General features: G+C 47.9%; 1 protein-coding gene across 11 annotated transcripts in view; it reads right to left on the bottom strand.

Annotated features, from left to right (window-relative positions):
• Positions 1–21,229, bottom strand: part of MECOM (MDS1 and EVI1 complex locus) — a 181,856-nt gene that overhangs the window by 31,389 nt on the left and 129,238 nt on the right. For 4 of the 11 annotated variants that reach the window (XM_042042215.1, XM_042042216.1, XM_042042217.1 and 1 more), the window contains exons 2-4: positions 15,304–15,438; positions 4,924–5,026; positions 2,931–3,147 (exon numbers count right to left, since the gene is read on the bottom strand). In XM_042042215.1, coding sequence (XP_041898149.1) covers positions 2,931–3,147; positions 4,924–4,972 — 266 coding nt within the window. In that variant the 5' untranslated portion in view covers positions 4,973–5,026; positions 15,304–15,438. Of the gene's footprint in view, positions 1–2,930; positions 3,148–4,923; positions 5,027–15,303; positions 15,439–16,261; positions 16,356–17,025; positions 17,265–17,466; positions 17,580–21,229 lie in introns of those variants that run through there. The other 7 variants (XM_042042210.1, XM_042042213.1, XM_042042212.1 and 4 more) reach the window with 5 other exon arrangements.

The following is a 21,229-nucleotide window of genomic DNA, read 5'->3' as shown; positions in this document are numbered from 1 at the left end:
TCCTCTGAGTCCTGGCTCACCCCAGCCAGGAGGCAGAACCTCCTGCTCCCCACCAGAATAACACATCCTCTCATGTTTTGCCAGGCCACTTACAAATGCTCCAGGAGATGCTGCTGCCATCGCTCCCCAAGGAGATTATTTCATACATCTCTCAGTATTTCACTCTGGTAATTCTTCCCTGCAGTCTGAATTATTTCTACCTTATGATTTTCCCTCTAAACACACCTTGGATGCCACCACCTGCTATAAATCCACTCCTTTGATGGGAGTCAATTTTTCTTACAGCAGGAGTAGATGAGGAATCACTCCTCTGGAGTAGGACAGGATGGGTTTAAGAAGCTTCTAGATAAGGTACACAACAACTGAAGTTATTCTTGATGATTATTATTAACTGTGTGCAGTTTCGGGGTTGTTTATTCATTTCTTAGTGGTTCATTCAGTTTATTATTAGGGTATTCAGTGTCCACCTAATTTCTGTTGCATATCTTTAAATTAGCTTTTGTCTCCAAATTTTTACCATCCATTTGTAGCAATTATGCTTTTTTAAAAACCTGTATTGCTTGGTCACATACAGAGTCGTAACTCACACCACTGCTTGAGGGAAGATCACTACATAATGCAAGAGTGGATTCACAGAAAACCCATGGGAAAGTGGGAATTTTAGCTTGGAATGCCCAAACTGTTCTCACATGAAGTTCCCACCGGTCTCTGCTGAATCAGTGACAAAACCTGCTGGGGTTACAGCCCTGTTTGGGTTGTGTAGCCCAAACAGCAACCTCCATTCTCAGCCACAGGCAATGGTAATGCTTTCACTCTGCAGATGCTCCTACTTCGACCCCTCTTCCTCCTTTGGGGGGAAAAAAAGAATCCTGGCTTCTCCTCCTAACACTTTTATAACAATTGACTCTCCATCACGTAAACAAATTTGCCATAAGACCTGGAGAGATTCTTGTCCCTGGCTGTGGCACCAGCTCCCGGACTCTGCCGTGGCTCTGTGACCAGCCATCAGCACCAGGCACTCCTGGACCCAACTCCCCCATGCTCCTGCTCAGCTAGTTCTCCATGTAATTACTCACACCCTCAAGCATGGCTCATTTGGGCCTTTTGTTTTATATAATCTGAACACTTTGGCACTTTTTTTGAACTGTCTGTGTGGTGTATGAGCCTTTCAATAATTCAGAAGTTCAGAGAACGGCTGCATTCACTCTCATTTTTCATGCTCTCACAGTACTGCCCATCTATTTATGATGACTTGTTCTTTGTTTTCTGCCCTTTCTCTTCAATATTTAATATTTTAAGCTAAATTTACATTTCCTCAATGATTCCCATATGTTAGATATCATCCTCTCATTCGCAGGGAGAAAAGAACTTTAACACTGAATAACTCCCAACATGCAAAAACCTCGCAGACCAGAGTCCTGCCTCACCCAAGCTGCTGGAAATCCTTCTGACTTGATCTGCCTCCATCAGCCCCTTGGAATCAATCCCTCAGACTGAAAATCAGACATGTGGAGCCACACACTGCCCAACAGCTGCTGGTGAACAAGACCTTGTGCCTGCACAAATTCCTGCTCAGCAGGGTGACCTATGTGGGGAGTGATGTTTGGCACATCATGTTTTAATTTCAGTGTCGTTAGTTTTGCCCAAGTGCAAGGATCACTCACTGATCTGAGACACCCCACATGATGCAGGGGTAACTGCTCCAGTGAGAGGAGTGAAGGAACAGCTCTGTTTTGGGAGAGAGGGCTCCATCTTGCAGAACCAGCACCTGGAGCATCCAGGAGCAATTATCCAAAGGGACTAACTCTGGGTATGCAGAAAACCGTGCTAACCTCCAACAGACACCATGACGCCCTGGATCATGGACTAGTGAGGATTTCTGTGGAACATACAAAATATTCCAAATTGACAAGTCAGCTTCTAAGTGGCATATGATTATTAACATTCACGCATTGCTGTGCTGAAAAAGGGAAGTTCACAGTCACTTTGATTGTGCCCACACAACACGGAGAAAAAAGAAGACACAATGGGAGTGTGGGAATGGTGCTAAGACTCTGAAAGCAAGAGATCCTGGCTATCAACCAGCTTCCTATGAAAGGCACTGCCCCATCTCAGCAGAGGATCTGGCCCAGGACTTTGCTATTGAGGTATCTCAACACAACTATCAAATATCGGTTGAGGTTATCCTTCCCCAGGTCAAGAAATCACCGAGATGTGAACCTCTGAGGGATGTGCTGCAAAAATTCCTGTGTACTCTCAATATCTTCCAGCAAGTTGCTGTTAATCTGCACTACAATATTGTATTTTAAGTAATCACAGAAACTATAGTGACAGGAAAGTTGCACTATTTACATTCTATGTGTATTTTGGATACGTTTGCACAGAGGTCTATCTGTTTTAACAGAGAGATAAACTTAAGAAAATACCAAACGCTGGTGTTTCATGACCATATGGCTAAACATAAATGTTAACATGTAGACATATTTATTAACATCTAGAACCCACCTCTAACTAAAATGGCTTGTTTGCAAAGACAAAATTGGTGACATCAGTGAACAACACTCAGAGATGTTCCAAATTATTTCTAAGATTAAGGAACCCAGACCTTAGTTGATGTGAAGCAGAACCACTCCTGTGATTTCAGTGCAACCAGCCCAATTCATGCCAGCTACAGATGTGATTAGCAAAAGATCCAGCTCTTAATCTAAGGTCCTCACTAAAGACTTCACGCACAAGGACCAAACTTCTGATTTATTTAGACTCTATTTCTTTTTATACCATAAAACACCAGCTGGCATAGAAATCCTGCTCATCTTCACCTTTGGTTTCTGTAGAAGGTGAATGTATCAGGTTCTGATGCCCCGCCTGATCCATCTGAAGCCATCACAGAATTTGCTCCATTCAATCACATTTTAAGCACCTCCTCCTACCTTTGTAAGTCTGGGAAGACTTGGTCACACTCTTTACACTCCTGGATTTCATGCACGTCCTGAAGGTCATTCTCATTCTCAAGCTTCTTCTGGAAGTCCTCCTCCACCATGGAGAAGGCGGAGTGAGGTGTGCTGCAGGGGAACTTCTGGTGGTCGACCAGCTCAGCCTTGGACTCAAAGAGCTGGTCACAGTCCTCACAGCGGTACTGGCGCTCCTCTGCAACACAAAGGGGTTGGGCACAGGGACACCACTTCAGTTTTCACTCATTTTTAACCACCACTGCATCAGAAGTTGGTTGATGGCGTGGTTAAACCAATTGCTCTTCAGTAAAAAAGAGAAGAACCTCAAAAGAAAGAAGGATTCCTAAGAACACTTTATAATAATGTTTTAATTCCATGTTAACTGCCTGGGTGACATCCAACAGAGATCCCTGACACTGGCATAGGACAAAAGTCAGTGTATTTAAATACCATCCTAAAGGGAATTATATAGGGTCTAACATGGATGTCCAGCAGAGGCTGCCAGACTCTGCATTTCTGAATGAAAGGGACTGACTCAGACACAAACACCAGCATCTAAAATAGCCAAAAGGGTGTTTAGAGTCTTTAAAAGCCTTTTCATTTTCATCACAGTCTTTCTGCAGCACCCAGCCCTGTTCAAAGTAAGCCACAGACTCATGAAGTTAAATTCTTTCCTTTAAATTCCATAAAATCGGTCATAATTTCTTACTTAAAAGTGCAGAATATCAGTAAAGTGTTACTTCAGAGTGAGTACTACATTCCCTTAATTAGCAATTCCTGCAAAAGAATAGATTAGTTGAAGAAAATCCCCAAAAAACAAACTTGGAGAAGAGCATCCCACAATGTTCTTTTTCTGCTGCATTTTCTGCCCTTGGTCCATACAAGGAGCCAGACACCCTGGTTTGGTTCCAGATATAAATGCCCTGGGGCTCTGAGTCAGAAAGGCACTGAGGAGTCTGGCTGGAATCCCCAATGTATGTTCTTGGTTGCTACTTGACAGTTGAGCTGATCCAGAGGAAGTGTCATGGGGCTCTGTTCTTGGCTGTCCACGAGCAACACTTTGGCTCAGCCTGCTTCTAAATCTGCCCTGTGGGACGTGATCCTGCATGTGACTGCAGAGATTTCCTCTGGTGTCATTTATACAATAGCTACTTGACCATGGGGACTAGGCAGGGAGAACAGTGTGCTGGAAAGGGGGACACCCTCAGCAATAACTAAACAAATTTACCACTGGGGGGAAAAAAACCCCAAACACAAAACCAAATGGGAACGAATGTATAATCCCCACTTTTTTCTTAAGAAAACAAGAAATACTTCTTTAAATATACAAGCAGTTATAAGAAAGTAGAGACTGGGAAACCCCTGTGCCCTGTCCCTGAATCCCTGAGAATTTGCAGAATGTCCCTGATGGCATAAACTGCAACCTGCTGGGCATCAAGCAGATATCCCACACCCAGTTCCCACGGTGGCTATAACCCCTTGTCCAACAGGCAGCACAGCTAAAGGAGATTTTGGAGATTGGGGGACAAATCCGAGCAACAACTCAGGAGCTTCAGATGAAGAATCTGTGTGTGGGATGAGTAAAGCACAAGTGTGAAGAGTAAGAATGGCTGAGATGCCCTCACAGGTGACAGCAAGATTGACAACCTGAGATCTCCTCTTTTCAAGGTCACAGCTGTTTGGCTAAATGACAAAGAAATAACCTATAACCAGGGTCCATATGTGTCCTGCAGGACCAGCACACTCTTGAGATAAGGACACAGACCATTGCTCTTCTTTTGCACTTCCACAAAACCATCAAGTTCCAATCAGAAACAGAAGGGCAGAAGATGGACAAATACAACCACAGTCCAGCTCTCCTCCCCGGCTGCAGTGAAGCAATCCCAGATTTCAACAGAAGAAAAATGTCCCTATATTTTGGGTTAATTTCAGTGATACTTTCTGTCAGATGAAAGAGTAAGAAGAGGCTAACCGTGGATGTCCGGAGCCATTGTCTCATGTGAATAATCTTCACTCTTCATGAACAGTAGGAGCTCCTCTCCTGGTTCAATATCTGCTACCACTCTGTAGAATATCTGGGAAAAAAAAAAACCAACAGAAAGAAAAAGCAAGCTAAGCACCACAACAGGCAAAGAAGCATCAAGCACTGATGGTGAGTGTTGCAGACTTCGTGGCCAGAGCCTGCCCGCTCATGATGCTACTGCTGGAGAAGAGCTGACTGACCATGGCAGGTCTGCTCCTTCCAGCCCCAAAGCTGTTGTGTTTTGGGCTCTGTGAGGATAAAAAGGACAACTGCTTTCAACAGCCTCTGCTGCAAACTGAGCTGTGTGATGACTGCAGATATCACCAGCAGCTTGTCTGCTGAGTTATACCAAACCCGTGTACAGAGCAGCCATAAAACACATCCCTGAGTGATCCTTGTGAGCGAGGGAATTCCTGTTGCACTGGGAAAAGGTACTAAAGTAACTTTAATGCTTGGACTCGATTATCTTAGGTGTCTTTTCCAACCCTAATGTTTCTATAATTCTAAAGCAGACATGAGGAGATGCTGCTGGTTAAGCCATAGGCATCCAGCCCCCTGTTCCAACTGTCTACACAGTCCAAAAAGCTGTGAGGAGAGAAGCTTGTAAGAACCAGTGCACCTGGCTACTCCTTAGCTTCAAATGGAAACCAAGGGAAAAATCAGTCCTGGATGAAGAAACACCGTGAGCAGCCAAAGCTGCTGGTGGTGGCCCTGGCCAGTGACACTCGTCCTGTCATACATGTGATGCTCCTGGGGAAGGAGCCCTTGGGGGAGACAGGAGACTGTGGGGGTGGGCAAAGGGGACACCCTCCCTTGGGTCCATGAACCAGAGGAAGCGCACGCCAGCACTACAAGCCTCTCCTGAGAGGAAATTCCCAAAATCCATCTGGCTGCTTTCTGTCTCAGCAGGAAATGTGAAGAGCACTAAAAAGCTCCACGAAGCAGCTCAAATAAATATTAGTAACTTCCTCGAGCCTTGTTAAACAAAACCACATGACAGCTATGTTTCCTATGCTAAAAAATGATGCCTTTGCATTTTCTCAGACTAACGTATTTTTAAAGGGTTTGCTCCCAAACTCTTAACTCTCAGCACTCATTGCAGTGCATGGGGAGAGAGGCAGCAAATCACCTCCGGTGCTCAAAGTCACATAGACGAGTTTGTTACAGGTAGGGACAGGTGTCTGGAGGTTTGTGGGTGCTTTCCCTTCCCGGTCGCACGTGGACTGTCAACCATGGTGGGTGCTTTCCTTGCCCAGGCACACACAGACCGTCACCCACCGGCAGCCAGCACATACCGATGTCCTCCAGGAGGTGGCCGTACAGCCTAATCCTTTCTGCCTGCGCAAGCTGTGCCCACGGATATGGGCTAAATACCTAAAAATATCGAATTTGGATGCATTTCCTCAGATTTAGGGTTTTTTTTCTTCAGTTTGTCCCAAAAGCCGCTCCAGAGAACAGTGCAGAGAGCAGCAGTGCAGGCTGCCGGGGCCTCTCATCCCACACCCCGATGCTCACCCCTCACCAGGTGACAGAAGTGCCCGCAAAACACATCAGGTGCAAGGTACCAGTGCCACAAACCCCTGCTTGTGGCCAATTTTCCCCATAAAAACCAGGAGAAGGAGTTTATGGGCAGTGTGATCCACCCTCCCTCCTCTCCCACACCACCCTCATCGAACCACCAGCCTGGGCTGCTTGGGCTTCCCATTTGTATCTCTTGTCGAAGGGATTTCAGACTCCACGGAGTATTTTGGAGGCCAAGAGAGCCATGGCACTTCCCTATGTATAACTCCTCATGCAGCCAGGCAAATGTCTGGTACCACAATCCACTCTGGATCCAATGCCACTGTTGGTGCCAAAGGATGCAGGGCTTCCTGGTGGGCTTCAGTGTGCTGGGGCTGCGCTGAGGCAACACAGTTCATCTCATCAAAGGCCAAAACTTAAATTTAAATGAAGCTAGCTTTTACCTCCTGCAAATAAAGCTGATGACAGTGTCACATCCAGTGAATATTTGCTGCAAGCAATGCTTGGTTTTCCATTTTGTATGATGAATGTATTGAAAAATAGATTTTTAATTTCGAAGTATAATGGCTTCTGCATATCTAAAAGGGAAGCTGCAGTCGGATCTGTGGAAGATCAACCCAGTTGCTGGCTGGTTTGGGGTGAAAATAATGTGTGGAATAATGATATATACACACTGACTGAAGAGACTTCTGCAGACCTCCCTGTTGGGGTGGAAGCAGGAGCAGGACCACCACACAGCCGGGAAGGACTTCCACCATCCCAGAGGGACTGTGCCAAAGCCTCTGCTCTGCCCAGGACTTGCTTCTGCTCCTAGGTTTTGTGTCCCAGTCAGGTAAACACAGCTGTTCTTCCCTGGTCGGTGGTGCATCCACACCAATGAGTGAACAAGAACCACAGCGAAGCCTTCTCTGCTATTTTCCCTGTCCCATCAAAGGTGCTTGGATAGACCTTTTCACCTCTCATTGCAAAGTGAGGACACATGGACTGGGGCATAAAGAAGGTCTTGTTCACAAGCGCTGTGCTGGGGAGCATCATTTCTCTTGGGGAAGCCCAGGACGATGCAGCATCTTTCCTGCAGCTGTGGGACACATCCCTGAACAGGGAGCAGACTCTGCAGTGAGTTGTCTTGTCTGCATTGCTATTTAAAAATAGCAGAGATGATCCAACTGCCTATCAGAAACAGGCTGGCCAGCCTCTCTGTCCCTCAGCAGGGAGACAAGATGGGTGTTTCAAAAAACTCCAAGTTTTAAGTCGAGTAATGTTTCTTTATTTTGCATCTCAGACCTAACTTTCTCCAAAACAAAGGCCAAGTAACAGATTTCCTGATCTGGCATTTTCGCATTATTGGAATACTAACTTTAATTATTATTAAAAACAGTTTTTAAAATTTCTATATGTACGGAAAAAATTCACCTGCATTAACAGTTTATACATCAATCTGCATTTCAGTGAGAATCTAAAATAAAACATATTGAAGTTTAAGCCAAAATGATCGTGCAGGTAAATTTATTCTGATTTTAAGAGCTGTCCTTATTACTTCCCATGAAGAGCTTTTTTTTCTCACTCTTCCCACCTAAAACCTTGTGGAATTATCCTGTTTGGGAAAAAGCAAGAATCCAACTATTGAAATGAACCACATTACCTGAATTTTGAGGCAGCAGCAGCAGCTGACTGAGGGCAGGGAGTGAGGGAGTCCTGAAACCCCCAGATGAGGAATCTCACAAATTCCCCCCAGCTCTGCATGCCAACCCTGGGCTGCCCGTGTTTTGCAACAGTACCTCTACCACAGGCAGTATTTTTTGTATTAGGAAACGTTAACATAAAATAAGTGGATTTTTCAATTGCAAAGCTTGAAGATTTCTGGGCCACAGTCCTGACTCTACTGTAGTTAGTGAAAGGTTTCAATTTTCTGGCTATCACTTCTCCAGCTGACTGAGCCTGTTCCATTAACCAGCTTTTTTGGGTTAACCTGCACTGGTCTGCCTTGAGATCAAGTATAGGAAGAGCTTCTGCACAGAGAGGAACAACCAGAGGAGGGGGGGGGGAAAAAAAGCAAAGTCCAGATGCACATTTCACATGCCCTGGGATCAGCGGTGTGTGACTGCAGTTTATGTAGGAAGAGCAAAATCGGATTCAGGTCTGGAAACACTTTCAAAGTTCAGGGGGTCCAAGGTGGGGAGAAGCTGGGGGAGGCCTGGCTCATCAGCGCTCTGTGCCTGCCCACACTGCAGGTCAGAGATCTGTGCTACCGAGCAGAAATAAAAGCTCCCAAACTGCAAAGCCATAAAGGGAAAGGGGAGGGGGGAAAAAAAGGAACACACACAATGTACTTTTAAATGGATGAATAAGGCCTCATTGTTATGAATCCCAGTTTACTTTTCCTGGTCAGGCACTTGAAATTTTATTTATGCTTAATAGACTGCATTTGGCATGTGTAAAGATGACAGAAGCGTGAATTATGAACGACCTTCGACCTATTCAGGAAGTTGTAATAATTGAAATAATAGCAAAACGCACTCCCCGCGAGCTCGGCTGGGGCCGCGCTCGGCCGCTGAGCCCGTGTGCTTTGAAGCACCCCAGCCATCCCTCTGCCCCTGCCAGCCCCACACCACCCTGCCTGGACCCCCCTCCGCACCCATCAGCATCCCCCAGAACCACGAGGGGTTAACTGAAGTTAAAGTTTTGGGGGGAAAAGCGACAACTCCGTCATTGAGTGCGAGCGGAGGCAGGAACTGCCATGCACACGTTTGTCGTGCCCCAAAGAGGAGCTGTGTTAGCTGCATCTAACTAAACCCTTTATTCCTGCCTAAAGCTTTGGAAAACATCACACATGCCCCAGAACTGTCTGGGAAATTCAGATTTTTAGGGCAGGTGAGAAGTGCTGCTCCAAGTCGGTGCAATTTGTACTTTAACCCCCAGGCCACATGCTGATCTCACAGCTCCCACCACAGGGGATGCACCCAGCGATTCTGTCCTGCCCCACACCGGTGCAAGCAGGAGGACCCACTCTGCTTGGGATGGTGGGATGGAATAGAAGACCCCATTGCTCCCTGGCGAGCCCCACCAGCACCCACATCCAGCACTCAGTGGATCACATTCCATGGGTACATCCACCCCACGCAAGGCAGCCTCATCTCCCAGTTCCTTTGGGGAATGTGCCCCAAGAGGCAGCGTGCATGCTGCCAGCTGGCATCCACCTCCACACTGCTTCAGAGCAAGAGTGGAACTCGCTTGAAAAGTGAAACAAATTAAATGTCCAAGAGTAATAATGAGCATTACGTCCAAGGAACTCCATCAAAATCAGGAATTATGCCCGCCAGAAAAATGAGAAGGACAAACAGACACACAACTTCACAACAAGCCATAATCAGGAGTTTGAAGGGAAAAAACAAGAAAGAAAAAGGTCCAAACAATATAGCTTCAATTTTAGCTCCCATGATGAACAACCATTGCAGCTGGAGAGCTGTGTGATGAAACCTGAGCCAGGTTCTTTTTGCTATACTCGGGCAAATGATAAATTGAAATGAACTGGAGTTTTTTCAAGAGCTAAGGTAGAGGAGTCCTGCCTGGGAGCTGTACTGGGCCCAAAGAAAACTTCAGCAAAAATCCAGAGGTGAAACTCAGCAAGTCACTGCGTGCAAGGGGCTGCAGGGGCACGAGTGGGAGCCCGGTGGGGAGAGAGGATGCTCCCCTTCCCCCTTCCCACCAGGGCTGTGAATCCTTTCCTTCTTCACTTCCAGAATGCCCCAAAATCTCCATGCAGGAAGGGCTGGAGTAAGGATGCTCCAGGAGTCCCCATTTTTCCACCTTCTGAGGCAAAAGGTGCCTCCTCTCCCCAACATAAGAAGGGAACTGCAGGATGCCTCTCTGCAGGGCACCCTTTACAGCATCTTGGGGGGTTGCAGGCCACCTCCCTCCCCAGTGCCACTCAGGTCTTCCACTGTTGGTGAATTTCAGCTTCTGTGAAAGCCCTGGTTCATCTGAGCTGCTCTGGTCCTGCAGAACCTCTTCCTTGGGGGTCACCGACCACTAACACCAGACCCCAACTTCTCTCACCCACCTGTTCTCCTGAGCTGAGCTAATCACTCAGCTGTCCTCTAACACCCATGAAACTCCATTAATGAACCACACCAATGTCAAGCAAGGTGCGGTCTTGTCCTGGCTCTGTGGCTGTCCATAATTCTCTATACTTTAACAAGCAGGTGAGTAGGATTTGACAGCCCTCATCACAAAAAACGCCTTATCACTTTTATTAACCATGAATCATCAACAAGAACCTCATCACTTTACAGAAACGGCAACAACTATTTGCTAGGTTTGGTTCTAAACAGTTTATTTCAGGTCACATCAGGACAGTCCAATGCTGAGAGTGGTAACACCACCAGTGCATCAAATTCTAGATAACACAGGCAGTCATAAAGCCCAGGCAGGAATTTCACCCACAGCCTCAGCTCTAACTGCAGCAAGTGGAAAATCACCACTGAGCAGCAGCTCCTCATTCCACCAGCCCCAAGCTAAAACATCCCTGCTCCACTGGAGACAGATTTTCAGTGGGACCTGGATTAAGCTTTATTTGCTTAATAACCAACAACTCATAGGAAGAATCATGGCAGAACAGGGCCCCGTATGAGCTCAGCGTGTGCGTGCCCTCCCGACCCACAACAGCCAAAACCTTAATTTCACTCTCTGACAACAAAGCCTCAAAACTATTCCTTAAATACACAACTTTTGCAGGTGGCTGTGCAAGGAGCCCCTGCCCGCCGTGGACAGGGGGCCGCAGCCGTAAAACCTGAAACATGAAGCTGTGCCTGCAGATTAAAAAAGTTTGTAAAACGTGTAAGGTGGGATCAGATCTGGTGGAACCTACAGCAGCAGGTTCACTCCTGTAAGTTTATATCACTGACATCGGGCACGTTGTTAAGAGTGTGATACAACTGGTTTTGCTCCCTTTGCAGTGGCATGTACTTGAGTATAAGGCAAGGAAACAAAACAAACACATAAAAACCCACCAAAAACCTCTTTCAGCACGCACAGCAATCTAAAACCTCAGTAAAGTGATCTTGAGTAACTCTTGAGTTTTCCATGGATAAACCAAGGAGACTCTTCAAGAGCTGCTTTTTTGAGGGGAAAGAGACCTGGAAGCTCAGGGCAGTTTCACAGCACTATGTGGCTGTATCACTGTCAGAACTCTGCAAGCAATGAGCAAGATAAAAACAGTATTCAGGGGTTTTAACTTCCACAGCTACCAACATTGTTTCTAAAAATAAAAAAGTTAAAAAAAAAAAAAAAAATTGTAGTTTGAAGGTGACCGTGATCTCAGCCTGGAATGTGTGACAGCCCCTGGCCATGCCACTACCATAGTCACTGCTGGATTTGCAACTGCACTTTCATTAACATACATCTTTAAAAATAACGCTTTTACTGGGTTGACAGCGCTGCCAGAAACCCTAACAGAGCCAATCATTCTGCAGTCATTAAAAAGTTGAACCAATAGATATTTAATGATAACAGAGAGGAGTCATCCAAGTTAGCAGAAACTGCTCTAGAATCCTAAATTGACTCTGAGCTGAAAAAAACACATTCCAGGGCAAGAACAGTGACAAGACTCTCTGCAGCTCTGCACACACTGTAGTCTCATTGGGGAAAAGAAAAAAACTGAGTGCCCTGCTTGTGGAATTTTATTATTGATATACACCTAAAATTACTTATGTTCAGGTTAGATTGGGTATGACAGGAGATAATAGTAAGACAGCAAAAAGAAGTCCTAGATCAATCTCATTTAAAATTTAAAAAAAATAAGTAAAAAAATGCTTTTAAACCCTACTCCAGCTGCAATCAAATGAAACATGAGTTGCATCCAGCATGCATGTTTTGACTGCATCCCACCATTATCAAGCTGTTCATCTCAGCAAAGCTCATTTATACAGTCATAAGAAAGAGCCCAGGCCTTTTGTAAAGTTGATCCTAAGTGATGAAACCTAACCTCAGCCGTGAGTCAGGGGGTGGGGTGGTATGTCTCTGAAAAAACTCTAAGAGAGAAAATGACAAAAAAGTGTTTTTCTTTCCCTCTTTTAGTTAAATACAGCAGGTAGAACATAGCAGAGCAACCAGATTACACACCGTCCTGAGTTCATCTCAATCCTGCCTCGAGCAGTCTGGGAACCATACCTGTCTGTCAGTCAAGCTTGAATTTAGTAGTATAAACTTGTGGGCAGCATGAGGCTGGGAGCCCTGGCAGGATCTTTTACCTTCTCAGGTACAGCCCAATGTTTGCTTGTGAATTTTACAGATAAGTTGAAGCAATTAGAGGTGAACAATTACTGCTGATCGAGTGTCTGTGGCTCGGGAGTGAGAGGTGTCTCTGCAGTGCAGATGCTCCCTGTGCAACCAGGGTTACTGAGGTGCTTTGTGTTCCTGGGGGAGGCAGGAAGAACTGGGGTGCCCCCCACACCTGCAGCCAGCACTGGCTGTGGCTCCAGCTGAGCTGGGGTGTCCTGTACCAGCTGGGCTGCATCGCCTCTGCCCTCCAGCTCTAGCTACAACCACTGACACACATCCTCAGTTTCACCATATTTTTATTTTCCCTTTTTATTCCCTTCTTTTTCTTTTTTTCCCCCATTTTGCCAGGAGCTATTGAGGCCGAGTGACCCCAGGCAGCCCCACACAGTCTATATGTGCACACTCAGCCCTGACTTGTATTTGTCACTCCTCGTACACGCACACTTTTGGCCATGTAACGTCCATTTCCCAGTTTGCCTTCCCATTATATTTTATATTACCTCTGGTGAGCTTGTGCCAGAAGAAAGCAGAAGGAGGAGCTGTTAGAGAGACTTTCTTGCTTTAAGATTCGAGAGCACATTTTTAGCATTAACTTTTTAGGCTCTGGTCATAAAACGTTGGAGTACGCGGACGATTTGTGGGTAAATGTGCAGCATTTCCAGAGGGCCAAATGAACAACAATCTCTTGCTGACAGCACCCAGATCACAACATGCTACTTGAAAGACAACCAAATCTTAATTTGCAAATCTCAGCAACAAAAAGCTATAAAAATATGGAATTATGAACAGCATGATACTGTGCAAAATAAATAACAAGTCTCCAGTGAATGAAGGGAATTATTGGCAGCAGTACAGCCACCATTACCAAATGTCAGAAATGTAAACACTAAAAAAAGAGAAAGTTAAAAGCGCCATAGCTTTCCTTCCAAAAACGTCAAAGCGCGGGTGTTTGTCTGCGTTCAGAGGGAGATGCTGATGGGTCAGCCTCGCCTGCACTTTCAGCTCCAGATCTCCAACACCGACCCAAGGACAGTAAGTTGCTTTGACCAATGCATGTGATTCCACTTCTGATCTTTCCTACCTACACCAGCTCCTGCTCTATGTAAAATATTTGAATTTGGTGCTTCAATTAATCTACATAGTTTCCTTTTCCTATCACTGTTCCATAAATGCTCTGCATGGCAAGAATTCATTGCTTTTCAGCACAAAGCGTATTTCAACTTGGAAAACGTAACTTGCTTTTACTAATAACCCTCATGGTTTCTTTAGTTAAACCAGCTGCTGTATAAAAAAGAAATTATCTCTTGGTCTGCTGGCTCGTTCTATGCTCTATGTGCTCAGGGCTGAACTGTAGAAGTTGGAAATTGAAAAGATCTTCTCTCGTAGTTTCTGAGAAATTTATTTAACCCAGTTTTAATCAGCTATCTCACACGAGTGAAATACGTAGCACTAGGCTGGAAATAGTAGGCTCCCTCACATTCATTTCCTACACGTAAGGAATTTGATTAGAAAGAATGATTTCTAATTGAAGCTTTGTGTCTGGTTGTGATTCTTCTTTCAATACTGTCAAGGCAATTAAATCAGCTAAAGGTAATCTTTAACATTCACCTGATGCAGTTAATTAAGTGGTGAAAAATGAAACACTGATTAAATGAATTGAATCCTACGTTGCAGGTAGCGAAGTTTAAATTGGAAACAAGAATTCACAATCAGTTGTTGCTTCACTATTTCAGATACTTTAAAGAAGCAAAGCTTCCTCAACCTAACTTTGCCCATTAAAATATTTCATAATGGCCTGTGTTATCCACAGACAAAAGCAAACCCTGATTTAGAAAACACCTAATAACTCATCAGCATAATTGAAAACAAAATGCTTCACTGCATTCTTCCTCTGCCTATCCCAGCCCTTTTTCCAAAACACAAAGATAAATAATGTTTCAGCCCAACAAAGAGTGGATTTAAGTGCAATAAATGAAAATAAAAAGAAAACGACCGAAGACCCTGATTCAGCATGTAAGTACTACGAGTTCCAGCAAAGTGTATGGGAAGGCACAATAATATCCATGCACGTGTGCATTCGAATCCAAAGCCCCCCACATGCACTAGTAACATTATCACTTTTGTGTCCTCTCCTCCACTCTTTCCATTAAATTCACGTTACAGCTTCCAACCAACCCAACGATTTAACATAGCAATCCAAGTGGACTGCAACAGGAGCCAGAAAATGCTCCTAATTCAAAATCAACACGTAATGGCTTTGTATCCCTTAGACAGCAATCCTGAATTTTATCAGATATTAGACAAAAAAAAATCATTTATGAATTGAACAACAATATGGAAAAAAGAAAATCTGTATTTTCTGTCGCCCAAAATCGAAATTATTCCATTCTGCATTTCCCATCTGTACCTTATCTTTTGCCATAACAGCAAACAGGCCAAAAGCTGTTGTGAATTGCTGGGGGGTTTTTTTTGCCATTGACACCTTAAAGTTCCTTAAAAAAGTAAGTCCAGAACGTGAACACCACGTACCTGATCGTTTATTTGACATGCAACAAGGTTGTGCTGATTGTAGCATCCAGCAAACTTGATATATTTGAGCCAGTTTCCTACATCTGGTTGACTGGCATCTATGCAGAACTTCACATTGCAAAACTCATCCAAGATCTAAAAAAAAGAATACGAAAGAGTAAATCTTTCTGTTGCTGGCTGAGTATTCTAATCAAAAGATAAATCACAGGTTTCCAGATAAAGAAGTGAATAACATTAATAATAATAATAGTAATAGTAATAATAGTAACAATAATAGTGTGTTTATTCACAAGTATGTTTCCCTGCTGAGATTTTTTTTGGAAACTGTCAGAATGTATACACAATAATAAAAAGACAATAAATGTTCTGAAAAATGTCTTGGCAAATATTTACATGTAATCAAAATGTTGTCTAATTATTGCAATGAAACACTATGTTAATTTAAGAGGGACCTGATTTTCTATGCATTCATCAATGACTACGTTTGAAATTATGATTTTAATTAAATAGGACTCTGACAGGAATATAACAAAAAATATTAAAATCGATGGTGTTGGCTTCATTTAAGGTTTCTGTTTTGTTTCAGGATTTACATTGATTGCAGCACTCATTTAGAATTTTCATATTTGTTGCTCTGAACCAAACTTTATCTGGTTAGCAGAGTTATTTATCTTGTTTTAATATTACACTTCCCGAACAGTCCTGTGCAACACTTAAATCCCTCCCCTTAATCGAAGCAAATAATAGAACTCCTTATGTCAAAATAAAGAGAATAAATGAAAAACAATGTAAACACTCATGCAAACCGTGGCAGTATTCAATACACACCAATAAATAGTTCCAATTATGCAGACAATAAACAAATATAATGAGACTGCTCGTGGACAAGCTAAAGACGATGTTCTATTCTAATATTATGACAAATTACTAATCATTACAGCGGACTGAATATCATTACCTGCAAGCTCTACCATCGGCCTATCCCAAACTTCCCACAGCATCCCAGGGAGCTGACTGCTAAATTTTAACTTCTTCGGCTTGGCACCGGCAGCAGCCACCCCATTTCACCAGCAAAATAAAGGAAACAACCTTAAACGCCCCAAACGAAAGGCGAAGGGCGAGGGAGGCTGTGCCCCGCTGGGGAGCGCGTGGAGCCGCGGCCGGGCCGGCGCTGCCGGTGCCCGGTCACCGGGAGCCCACGAAAGTCCCTGCTAGGGCTCTCGGCGGTCCCTGAACGCGCCCCGCGGGACGCGCTGTCCCCACGGGGGCTGCCCCGGTCACCCCCGCGCCCCCCGGGGCCGGGATCGGGCCCGGCCGTGGGGTGGGGGGTGCGGTGGGTGCGCGCAGCCCACGGGGCTGCCGAGCATCGCCGCGCCGCAGCCGGCTCTTCCCCCCACCTCCAAACAAGACGGTGGAAAACCTCAACCCCGGTCCGGAGGCACCCAAACCCCGCAGACCCACGCGCCCCGCGGCCGCGCCAGGCGAGATCGGCCCCCGCGGGCGCGCACGCTGCCCCGCCGCCCGCACCTCCGGCTGCTCTTGGGAACGGGATGTTTAATTTTGCCTTTCAGAGAAACCCCCAAGGAGGGAAGGGGGCCTCAACCCGCACTCCCCGGCGTCTGGGGTCTGCCCCGGGGCCGGCGGCGCGGCGGCACTGACGGGGCAAAGCGGCCCCGTCCCGCGGGGCCGTGGCAGCGCCGCCGCCGCGCTCGCCGCTCTTACCTTGTGTCGCCAGGAGCCCGCGGGGACAGGGAGGGGGGACAGGGACAAATATCCTTCAGGCGGCTGGAAGCAACATCTCGGCGTTAAACACGAGCGGAGGCCGCGGCCGTCGGGGTCCGGGGCAGCGGCGGACGCGGCGCGGGGCGCTCCACCATGTGCGGGGGGCGGCGGGGCCCGGGCGGGAGCTGCCGGCCCCGGAGGGCTCAGCGGCGGCGGAGCTCGGCGGGTTCCTGCCGGCTCGCCATCACCGTCCCCTTTCGGCCCCTCCTGGTCTTATCGGCTGGCTTTGGGGGGGAGTGTGCGCGAAAAAAGTTATCGGGGAAGGGGGAGGAAGGGGGGAAAAAAAAAACCCACCCCAAACTCACACAAGCCTCTTCAGGGAAAGGAAAGGGGGAAAAAAAAGGAAAAAGAAAAATAACAACAACAAACCCCACCACGCACCGCTCAACAAAACAAACTTCTTTCACTTCTCCGCCGGGGATGGGAGAAAAGTGAGTGCGCGTGGGAGGGCGGACGGGCGGGCGGCTCTCCCCCTCCCCACGCCCGCAGCCTGCCCGCGGCGCTGCTTCCCCGCCGCACCCCGGGGCAGCGCCCGGCCCGGCCCGGCCCGGCGCGGCCCTCTCCGCCCCCCCTCCCCGCCCACCCCGTCGGGCCGTGCCCTCCCGCCGCTCCCCTTTCGGGCACTGTCTCTTTAAAGCGGGGCAGCCCCGGCCGCTCCGGCCGCCTTTCCACCCCCCCTCCTCCCCGGCCCCCCCGTCCGGGGCGGCGGCGGCGGCGCTCCCGGCGCGCTTAAAGCGACAGCGGCCCCGCGCCCGGGGGTCACCGCCAGGTCGCGGAGGAGCGGCCCCGCCGCGGGGGCTCACCGGCAGCCCGCGGGGGCTGCCCCCGCCAGCCCCCCCCGGACGCATCCCCCGCCCGGGGCCGGCGGTGCGCTGTGCCTCGGGCCCTCGCCGCTCGCCTCTATTTATTCGCCGTCGCCGCTCGCCCCGGTGCCCATAGCCCGGAGCGGCCGTCGCGGCCGCCCCGCAGCGGGGGCTGCGGCGAGCGGGAGCCGCGCCGTGCTCGCCTCGACGGCTGCTCCCGCCGCTCCGGGAGCCGGCGCGCCCGGCGCGTTACCCCAATTGTTCCCGTCATCGCGTCACTCTGGTTATTAATAACGATTTTTGATGAAATGCAACTTCTTTTTTTTCTTTTTTTTCCCGGCCAATTTCGCGACGACCCCGTTTGGTGCCGCTGAACCACCTCCCCGTTTGCCGGCGCTTCCTAAACGATTCTTTTTTTTTTTCCCCTTTATTTCTTTGGTAACGAATCCCATGAATGGAGCGGCGGGAGGCCGGGCTCTACCTGCCGGCTGGGGCGGCGGGGCCGGGCCCGCTCCCTCTCCCTCCCGCGGGGCAGCGCAGCCCCCCCGGCTCGGGGCTCTCCCGGCGCTACAAGCGGACCCGAAATCCAACCGCGCCGCAAAGCCGCAAACGTCCGCAAAGTTTGGAACAGCCCGGGCTCACTACGGCGAGATCCTCGTATACGTGCTTTTGGAAGAGGGCAGGGGAAAAAAAAATTAAGAGGGCTGAGCTGTATCTTTTATTGCACCATCCAGAAGTGCCACCCACTTTTTTTTTTTTTTTTTTTTTTAAGTGCAGATGTATTTTTCAGACTAAAAGTGAATTTTTCTTCCCTGGGGGGCCAAGAGGGGCCGGGGAAGGAGAGCGGGGGGGAGGGCGAGAATCCGGGTGACAGGAGATGCTGATGGATTCGTCTCAGCGGCCCGTTATCTGTGACATTGACCTGTTAGCTCAGATAATGGCTATTGTCCGAGGGGAGAGAGATGGGGAAAAAAAAAAAAAAACCCAAAAAAAAAAAACCCCACCCCCGGGTGGTAGGTATGAGAGAAAAAAAAAAAAAAAAAAAAAAAAAAAAAAAAGAAAAGAAAAAAAAATTCCTTTGTCAATAACCTCAAAAAACCCGGTGGGAGATTCCCAGAGCGCCCGGGCCTGGGAACCGGCGCCCGCCCGGTGTGCGGGGCCGTGGGTTCCTGCCCTCCCTCCGCTCCCCATTGTTGGGGATTTTTTTCCCTTCTTTTTTTTTTTTTTTTCCTCTCTCCCCCTTTTTTTTTTTTTTTTTTTTTTTTTTTTGCTTTATTTTTTTTTTTTAATTTAGCCATAAATTGGCCCGGCTCGCGCTATGAGCTGTTCTATTTTCTCCCTGTCAGGATGAGGGATTTGCTTTATGATGCATTGTGTATTAAATACAAGTAATCTGGGAAACTGATTGCTCGAGCCCATCGGCCTGATCAGAGCCCCCGATAGGGAGCCGGAGCCCCCCTTCCCTCCCCCTCGGCCGTGCCACAAAGGGAGGAAACGCCGGTGGGTAAACAAAAGGGGCTCCCGGTACCAGCGGAGCGCGGCGGAGCCGAGCGGGGCCGGCCCGCACCCGCACCCGGGCTCGGCCGCCGCGCCGCCCGCCGCCGCTGGGTGGCGCTCGCCGCCGGGACACCGCGGGACGCGCCCTCAGCGGGAGCGGGGCCGCCTCTCCCCTTTTGGGGGGGAAAACCCCTTTTTTGATAGTTCCCCTTCATGCAGCGCTCCCAGCGGTTCGGCTGTAACCCAGCGCGGCCAGAGGAGAAGGAGGGGGAGGAAGCCTCATGTCCCCGAGCCGGAGGGGTTCGCGGCTGGGAGGCGCGGAGGGTCAAGGAACAGCCCGCCGGTCGGGACCTCCAACATCCCGACCCGGGGATGTGGATACACACATCAACACACGTCGATGTGTTTCTTCTTTCATGCGACAATCTTCTAAACATCTCTTGCCGCCTTTCCCCTCTCCCCTCGGACGGTTCGGTGGGCGCTTCAAGAGGCCCAAATATTTCCACAAGGCCCCGTTGGCAATCGTTTATTTAAAACAAGTTGCTCTATTAGTGGAGCAGTCAGGAGTTAGCACTCCAGTCTGCTAGTAATTCCCACCAGGCTGTAAACTGATGCCTCTTTTAAGCCTTTAACTTCATGGTCGTCCCAGAAGTAAAAGTTCTTCTAATGGAGACCCTATGGGCATCGTGCATTCCAGCACATCATTAAAGCAAAGCAAAGTAGCTCGGCCACAGCCAGATGAAATAACGGCACTGTCCACGTTTAATGGGCTTCCTGGGGCCAAACGCTGCTGAGGACAATGGGGGAAAATCAGACAGGTCACTAGTGATTTTTTAAATATCGTAAATGTTCATATTAGGCTTAATATTATCCTTCTGTTTGTAGACAAGCCACTCCACAACCACCTTTGTGAGTGGGGTTTAATGTTATATACCTCAAGGTGACTAAACACAACATTGAGCATCCTGACTAACACTGCGGTAGTGTTTGAAACACTGGGTGAGTGCATTAATGTGGAGAGAGAAAGGAAAAGCAAAGCGAAACAAGCGTACAGAAAACAATGGCTTTCTGACATATCCAAATGCTCCAGGACAGACCTGGGAAACAACAACAGGAATGAAAGGCAACACAGTTTCTGCATGTCAATTCCTCCCACCCCGTGTTGTGGATATCAACCTGGAAAAAAAATAAAATCAGGTGAAAACACAAGTGTTGCTGCTGATTTCAGGGGGAAGAGTCAGATAATTTCCAGCCATTGATGAAGGAGTGGGGTGAGCATCGCAGTGCCCCCCACGTCGGTGCCCTGTCCCTGCTGCCCCTCCTGCCCTCACATGCTGCCCGGCTCATCCCTCCCAGCCCAAAAGGCAAGTGAGGGCGAGGAGGAGAAAATTAAAGGTAAAAAAATGTAAATAAGAAATTTCCCTTGGTCTGGAAATGAGCCCAACTGAAAGCATGTTAATCTCCACCTCAGTAATTTGGTTCTCCTGGAGAAGACAGAAGCCCTGCTGCTGTGCCCTGCACTTCATAAATCACGTCTTTATGTGGACAAGGTCAGGGCACCTAACAGCTCAGACATGGGCCTTTGCAGTGGCTCGGAGGGCTCCGGCATGTTTATTCTCTCGCACAGATCTCTGAGGAGCAGTCCAGCACGCTTCTAATTACTTTTGATTATTTTCATTTGCTCGGGTCAGACTGGCTTTGCCGGCACTGCTGGAGGGTGGGTTTCCTCCCCCCAGCCTGGCTGTGGGATGCAGGGGGATCAGTGCTGTGCCCTGCACCCCCTTCCCCGGGGCAGTGCAGGGCTCCAGGGATCCCTGGAGCTCACCCCACCAGTGGAGGGGGTC

Source organism: Corvus kubaryi, unplaced genomic scaffold, assembly GCF_017639235.1.
Source record: "Corvus kubaryi isolate FWS band 111438036 unplaced genomic scaffold, C.kubaryi_AGA036_p1.0 37397, whole genome shotgun sequence".
Taxonomy (NCBI): domain Eukaryota; kingdom Metazoa; phylum Chordata; class Aves; order Passeriformes; family Corvidae; genus Corvus; species Corvus kubaryi.
This window is presented reverse-complemented; position numbering and strand designations above follow the sequence as displayed.